At 37.2% G+C, this 8,038-nt stretch overlaps 1 protein-coding gene across 1 annotated transcript; it reads right to left on the bottom strand.

Moving 5' to 3' along the window:
• Positions 1–1,974: 1,974 nt before the first annotated feature.
• Positions 1,975–7,608, bottom strand: LOC128535818 (up-regulator of cell proliferation-like). The gene is made up of 5 exons (XM_053509882.1): positions 7,532–7,608; positions 4,600–4,682; positions 4,384–4,440; positions 2,168–2,736; positions 1,975–2,078 (listed from the first exon to the last, which is right to left on the bottom strand). The coding sequence occupies exons 2-5, from the start codon at positions 4,625–4,627 to the stop codon at positions 2,058–2,060; spliced, it is 675 nt and encodes a 224-aa protein (XP_053365857.1). The 5' UTR covers positions 4,628–4,682; positions 7,532–7,608; the 3' UTR covers positions 1,975–2,057.
• Between the last annotated feature and the right edge of the window lie 430 nt (positions 7,609–8,038).

Genomic DNA, 8,038 nt, shown 5'->3' with positions numbered 1-8,038 from the left:
CTATGTGTGCTTTCTGTTTAAGTGGCTCAAGAACCTCATTACTGCCACCTTTTTCAATGTTAGATATTTGAACTATTTCAGATGTAAGCCAATATTGAATATGTCTCCTAAAAGACCACTCCCATCCTGTATATTCTTTGCAAAGGTTGTCATAGGCATGAGCCACCAGACAGTTTCTGAAACTAAAGATGAAGTTCTCAAACTTCACGGCGCTCCACAAGCTACTCATCCATTGCAGGAACTCTGGAATCTGAGAGGGTTGTTCATCTTTTCGTGTTTTAAGGATTCCCAATAAGGTTTTCTTAAACTCAAGTACAGCCACACTGTAGCCTGTATTAACTGGTGCCATGGGTGGTGTGCCATGCCATAGGCCTGGGATATACCAGTTATTCTTTTTCACATCATAATCCAAAACATCAGTGAATTGTTTTATTTTTGGCTTCTTTTCCATCTCAGCTGCAATTACCGTCATCTCATTTAGTTGGTCGAGGAGTTGTTTTCGCTCAGTCAGGTTTTTGTTATATGCAGATACACTAGCAACATTTTGGTGGACAAAATGACAAACAGTTTTTTTACCAATTTCCTTCATCCGCAGAAATGCATGAACTGCTATTTGCAAGACATCCTTCATCTCTGTGGAATTCTCCATTGCTATGTTGATGATGGTTACATCACTAAGACCAATGACAAATGTGGCCAATTCATTGTCATGCTCATAACTGTCTTCCAGTTGTGCCAGTGCTGGTGATTTCAAACCCTCTGTATCAATCAGAAGGACAAAGTCACAGAGTAACTCCTCCTTCAAGTCGTTGCCCACTGGAAGGAAAATCATGAATGCTCCACGTGTGCATCGTCCACTGCCCACTGCAAACTGAACTCCAAACATAGTGTTGAGCAGTGTTGATTTACCAGTACTCTGGACCCCTAACACGGTCACAACCAGCAAACGGGTCTTCTGGCCAACCATCCTGTGAAGTTCCATGAGAACATCGCTCACCCATTTCTCTGGGATATTTGATGCATCTCCATCTAGTAGTTCAAGTGGAAACCCAGATAGAAGCATTTTAGCAGCCAAATTAGGGAGACTGTTAATTTTATCAAATGTTTTGTTTGAACACAATGAAACAGACTCATATATTTGTCCCATTTCTCTCATGTAGTGCTCTATGCCAAGTGAGCAATCAAGAAGGTCCTGGTCTAATCGAGCTATACCATCTTTGTCTTTCTTTTGTTCAAATTCCTTGTATCTGCGGCGAAGGCTTGACATGTTTTTGCGTGATCGCATGTCCATCTTTAGTCCCAGCCATTTCAGGAAGAAAGCCCGCTCAGTGTCATCAACACTCAACAAAGAATCTATGTAAAGCTCCATTGTTTTTGTCATTCTGTACTGGCTTTGTTTGTTCCAGATTTTATCTTTTTCTTTTTCAAGTTGAACTTTATACTCCTCCAAGCTCCATTTTCCTGAATTTCTTAACCTACATTGCTCTTTCTCTATTTTTGCCAGTTTTTTCCAATTTTCACCTTGTAGTGGCAACTGTGTCTTTTTATAGTCTGTGATTTGACGAACTCCAATAGTTTTTACAACTTGTTCTGCAGCTGCTTCTGCCGCTACACAGGCTTTTCTCTGAATTTCATCAACAGCTAGACCTACAACCTGAGCAATGTCCTTCATGGAATTGATACTACATGATTCATGACTTTTATTCAGTATAACACTCTTAATGGCAGAATTGATAGTTTTTGCAAAAGTAGCCAAATTCACTTTTTGGCTTTTCTTAATGATGTGGTCTCTTTCTAGTTTCAGAGTTACAATTGCTGCTTCAATTGATGACTTCACATTCTGATTAATATTTCTTTGAGGGTTGACCACAAGAAATAACTTGGACTTAATTCCTTGTATAGAGGCAAATAGCTTTTGCTCCTCTTCTTCAACACTGTCCAGAAACACAAAGACAGCTGTTGACACCTGAGTAAGGAAACTGAATTGGGATTCAGAAGTGGACACTCCTCCTCTTAAATTAGCAATTGCCACTGCTTCAGGAAAGACATCAATGCTATTATTCCCAGATGGAAGACTCCAGCATATTTCAATCAGGCCGTTAGCAATGACCTTGGGAGCAGATCCTCCGATCATTTCACGATGAGAAAAGAAGTCATGATGCTGCTCTGAATTGTTGAGCACTTGGTTTAAAACCTGGGACTTGGACAAGCTGCAGTTATTTAACCTCACAAATGATATCAAGGGAATGTCTGCATTAACAACACTGTCCTCAAGAAAGCCTTTAGATTCTGACATTGAATGTGGACGCCATTCTTTCATGATACCTCGAAGTGCCCATAACATAAGAGTGCACTGATTATGTACTCCTTGAGGTAACACAAATGGTACTGCAAACTGGCACATTGACAATTTTAGGGCTATTTCTTGCTGAAGACAACTATCTGAACATAAAAAGAGGGCAGTGTGAAGATCCAGAAGGTTAAGGCTACAATCACTGTCTTCTTCACTAAACAAGTCATCTCCCTCATCATTTTCACAAAGTGCAGATAACAAAGATCTTGATTTCGAATTAACCATCAGTAACTTTCTTAGAAAGGCCCATGGTATTGCTTGCAGTGAGTCAATCTCTTCACCAGCCAGAGTGGCACTGTAGATTTCTAGTAAAGACCTCAGAGTCAGCTTGTTTGGGTAGTACGTTTCAAGTCCCAGTGTTTTCAAAAATGAAAGAAGTACATCTGAAAAAAAAAAAATCTTTGAATACTAATTATATAAGTGGAAATCATATTTTGTGCATTAAAATATTTGCATTCAATTGTACTCAGAAAGGGTATATGATTTTCCCACCTGATTGGTAAAGTAATTTGTGAAAACTAGGTCTTTATTCTTTGCTTGAACTCAGTTTAAGAAAAGGAAGCAGGGTTAAATACAGTAAAACCTTGGATTGCGAACATAATTCCTTCTGGAAACGTGCTTGTAGAGCACTCATATATCAAAGAGAATTTCATCATAAGAAATAATGGAAACTCAGATGATTTGTACTTCAACCAAAATATATTTATTATAAAATGATTAATATAAAATATAAAGTAAAAATAAAACAAAGTAACCTGCATTTTGTCTTTGAAAAGAATTGTGACTGGTGTATTAGAGAAGAGAGGAAAATGTTCACCATCATTACTCGCTAATCACTGCTGTCTGTTGGCTTACTAGAATCTTTAACAAAGAACCTATCCAATGCCACTTGCTTTGGCCTCCTTTTGAGAATCTCATGGAAATTTGACATTTTATTGTCATTTAACAGAATAATTTCTTGCACTGTTACAGATTTGGGTGGTGCTTTACTACAAAACTTTGCACAGTTTCTCACACTTTTCTCGCTCTGTCTTTTTCTTCTTCTCCTTAGATGAGCTCTCCTCCATAACCTGTTGCTTATGATGCAGATCCATCAGTTCATTGGTGGTCAGTTCCTGAATCAATGTCATCTTCATTTACCTCCAGTCCCATGGTCTTCCCCAAGGACATAATTTTATCGACAATTAGCGGCTCCTGTTCATGAGCAAGCATGAGGATAAGATGGTCTTGTGACCGGGCATTGCATTCTTTTCTGCTGTAATGTAGGTCCTCTTTGGCATAATTCCCAAAAATCCCTGTCTCATCACAGTTAAAAACTTGCTGTGGAAACCACGAGCTTCTGGAACTCGACAGCGAACTACTCAGCTGACTTAGCGTCCAAATTCACAGCCTCTCCATGCATTACAATACAATAGATGCCTTAAAGTTATCAAACGATCCCCAGTCACATGGTAGATCCACCGGCTGCATTTCTCTGGCAAAAATAAATATCAAATGTGTAGAATAAATGGTAAGAAAAGTAACGAGTCGAGTGTAGCCGAATGTAGCGGAGTAAGAGTAGCTTTACTTCTTCGCAAATCTACTCAAGTAAAAGTAAAAAATATGGTGCAGTAAAACTACCTATAGAAGTACATTTTTTCAAAAACTTCACTTATGTAAATATAATGGAGTAAATGTAACTCATTACTTCCCAACTCTGATCATGTGACACTCTGCAGACTAGGCATACTGCACGTAAAGCACATACTGCTCTCATTGAAAGACCTCGTTTGTTAATCAAGTTAAAATTAATTCAAACATTTTGCTTGGCTTGCAAAACACTCACAGACCAAGTTACTCACAATCCAAGTTTTGACTGTAAGTCCCGACAATTAGGTAGAAGTGTACTTTTTGGCTTTGTGGGGCAGCATCAGTGGAGTAAACTTGCATTGTGAATCAGATTAAAGGGTCTGATAGCAAGTATGGAAAGACTTGTTAGGAAAAACTCACAAGTATCATGATGACTAAGGGTGTTGATAACTGAAACTCACCTGTAAGTTGGCTTGAGTCCCTCTGTGTCGATCTTGATCCTGATCCAATGTCCTTTGCTATGAATAATATGAAGACATTTTAAATTAACGACTCAACAGTTTTGCAGTTTATTAGTAGTAAAATCAAGTGATGTGAGATACATTAATATCAATACAATGCATGAATATCTGAAGTAATGTATGATATTGTCAAGAATGCTAACAGATAGTTCCTACCCTTAGTGACATATCGCTTGGAATCCATTTTTCTCCAGCATTAAGTTGCTTTTTGTAGCTGCCCATACAAATTTTCAAAATACCTTTTGAGGAAAAAATGAAAAAACACAATTAAGTCTATTAATCCAACCAAATTTTTTGTGTAATATTTAAAGAATACGTGGTTAAATGTTTAGGATTTACCTTTTTTTTTTTTTTTTACTATTTTGTCATCCCTATTTACACCAGATTTGATTTAGAAATTGATCCAAAATTTTAAATTTTTAATAATTTTTTTTCCTCGAAAAACGAGCATTGTCTTAGTTTACGAGCACCGAGTATCATGTTTCACACATGCGCTTCTTGTTTTGACACCGAGCGTCACGTCATCACAAGTCAGCCAACGGTTTTTCTCTCTCTTGCAGCGGAATTGTAGGTAATCATCTCTCCTGCTGGGTGAAAACACACACACACACATTAACGGAGAGACCATTTTTAAAATCGTAAAAAAATTTGCAAGGAACATCGCTAGTCACACTCGCGTGAGCGCATACTAACGGGATCACTACTGTAAAGTAAAACAACAACAAAAAACAAATTAAACAGCTCCTCACCTTTGAAAACAGTTGCGACAGAGAAGAGTTTGTGTGTTTGTTTGGCAACCTGAGAGGAGGGGAGCTGTAAAGCCGAGACCTATCGTCTCCCCTGCTGGGTCTTGTATGAAGTGCACTGCTGGAGTGTGCGCGTGTGTGTGTGTGTGTGTGTCTGACTGTGTAAGGCAGAGAGTTTGTGTGTTTGTTTGGCAACCTGAGAGAAGGCGGCCGTAAACGCGAGCGAGCCCCCCCTTCCGCCCCCCCTTCTCTCAGGTTGCCAAACAAACACACAAACTCCTCTCTGTCGCGATTGTTTTCAAAGGTGAGAAGCTGTTTAATTAGTTTTTTGTTGTTGTTGTTTTACTTTAGAGCAGTGATCCTGTTAGTATGCGCTCACATGAGTGTGACTAGGAATGTCCCTTGCTAATTTTTAAACGGTTTTAAAAAGGGTCTATCCGTTAATGTGTGTGTGCACATTACACACACACACCCTGCGTACACAAACGAAAACACTTATCTGTCGGGATTTATTTATACATTTTTTAAGGTAAAGTACAGGTTAATTTGTTTTATTTTTACTTTATATTTTGTATTAATTACATTTACATTTGGGCTGTAGAACGAATAATTTAAGATTAAATTTTTTCCTATGGGAAAATTAGATTTGGTTTACGAGTGTTTTGGAATATGAGCCCGTTTCCGGAACGAATTATGCTCGTAATCCGAGGTTCCACTGTATATATAAATACAGTTACTTTAATGTGTGTGCCGTGCCACATGATGAATGATGCCGAGAACTCCTTGACTGCAGTTGATTTCACACTGCATGGTGGGTAAATGTATGATCTGTGGTGCTTTAAGAGCGAAGCTTGATTTAATATTTCCGACACTGTCGGCTATGTAACTGTTTCAAAGCTGCATCTTCGCTATCTTTAAAAAAATTTACAGTTTCAGACAGCATATAAAATGTTCATTAATCAACCAGTTACAGTATAACACACAATGTGTTTAAAAAAAAAAAAAAGTATTCCATTTTTGTCTAAACATGTCTTTTATGAGCTCTGAATGAGCTTGCTACTCCTCACCAGTTAGGACACATCCAGAGTTCTCTTACATTTTGGTGGAGATGGGAGTAATCTCCTATTTTAAGAATGTTGATTAATTGCTCTTATTCCTACTCCTAAAAGTAGGACCAAAATGGCATCACTCTGAAAATCTTTGGCCACTAAGGAGCGATTTCTTACAATGAGATGCTTAGTCAATACAGGCCCAGTGGCATTTATGGAATGTGCTAGAGAAACTAGTCTGATACGTGGATCCCACAACCCACAGCATCCAAAGGATTTATCTCTAATGCTCTGGTGCCAGACACGACAGCATACATTCTGAGGGCTTAAAATGCTTTGCATTTTAATGCTATGGCCTTCTTAAACCCGCAGGAGAGAAACTAAAGGAGCATCTTTCATGCCTACTCATATACCAATAAATAACTAAATGAACCAGCATCCAAATAGATTTTATAGACACTAGTACAGCAGATTGTCTAAAAGAGTAGTTCTAGCACATTGGTTTTATTTGTTATTTTGTTAGACATGAACTGATGATTAACAATAACTGCACTACAATTAAGATCAATGTCTAACCCTAGTACTGTAAAAAGTTAGATATGTTTTGTTTTTGTCTAAATTAATTATTAATTATTAATATGTAATTAACATACATTATTCTGCAACCATCTAAAAATGCTGTTCCACAAGGAATATGCACAGAAAACCCAAATATACATCCGACTGAATTTCTGGCTTGCACGTTCTGTAAAAAGCAAAGCATTATCAAAGCTCTGCTGGGAGCATCTAAGCCACAGTCAAAAAAACATTTTGTTTCCTCCTTGCATTCACCTGGGCTAGTAAAACACCTAACTAGGCATGGCTGAATGCCACGGTACAAGTTACAAAGCCACATGAAACACATTTTTTATTAATAAGACTATTGGTGTTACACTTTTTTGTTATTAAATTCAATTAAAAAAGTTATTTAATTAAGTTAAATAATAATTTTGTAATGCAATTTAAATGACAAATAGTCTACTTTCTCTTAAAATAACCCACATTACTAAATTTCTAGTATAAGAGCTTACACTGCCCCGGAGTGTCACTGACATAAAATGTGCTAGTCATATTATGATCCTGAATGTCTTTAAAGGCATTTGGCCAAAGGCTTTCTGTTAATAAAAATATATAATCTTATGATCTGTCCTGTGAATAGCTTAATAACACTTTACGCATTTATTATTTTATTTGGTGAAACAATCCTTGTGTCATGTTAATACAAAAAAATCATAAAGTTTTATCATTGCTTACCAGATTTATGCAATTAAAGAATGAGCTCTCATGCTGATGTTGTTGTCAATTCTGTTGCCACTGCTGCTTGTGGTCAGTATTTATACTCAGTAGACTGTTCTACACCCTGAGATGGCATCAGTTTCTTTGATTTACTATCTGGAAATGTGCAGAGCCGGTTTTGCAAGTAAAAACTAAGGTCTGGGGTAAGATCTGGGCCCTTATTTTTCTAAGAATCTCAAAAAAGAAAATCGCTCCTAAGTGGCGAAAATTTCTCAGAATGAGTTTCGCTTTCTTTTCGAAATCATTTCGTTCAAATTATGACGATCCTACACAACTCTATTATAGGGCCTGTAAAAGTTGTGATTTTTGGCATTTTTCTTTTGTTTCTTTTTCATATGTTTTATGATTACACCCTTTGCAAATGTAGGTATATTTTCATAACTGTTATGCACTAGTTACCAATTTTATTAATTAATCTGCTATGTCGTCATCTTTTCAAAATAAATTCACACCCATGTCACTTTT

Source organism: Clarias gariepinus, chromosome 13, assembly GCF_024256425.1.
Source record: "Clarias gariepinus isolate MV-2021 ecotype Netherlands chromosome 13, CGAR_prim_01v2, whole genome shotgun sequence".
Lineage (NCBI taxonomy): Eukaryota > Metazoa > Chordata > Actinopteri > Siluriformes > Clariidae > Clarias > Clarias gariepinus.
The sequence above is the reverse complement of the archived record's forward strand: the minus strand, read 5'-3'. Positions and strand labels throughout refer to the sequence as shown.

Bases quoted from the DNA above. Each gene is read 5' to 3' on its own strand.
- LOC128535818 (XM_053509882.1), bottom strand. From the start codon at position 4,627: ATGGATTCCAAGCGATATGTCACTAAGG. The intron at 2,737-4,383 runs GTGAGTTTCAGT...TTTTTTTTTCAG, and splicing joins GGACTCAAGCCAACTTACAG to ATGTACTTCTTTCATTTTTG. The intron at 2,079-2,167 runs GAGCAGCATCAT...TGAAATATGCTG, and splicing joins ACCAAGTGCTCAACAATTCA to GAGTCTTCCATCTGGGAATA.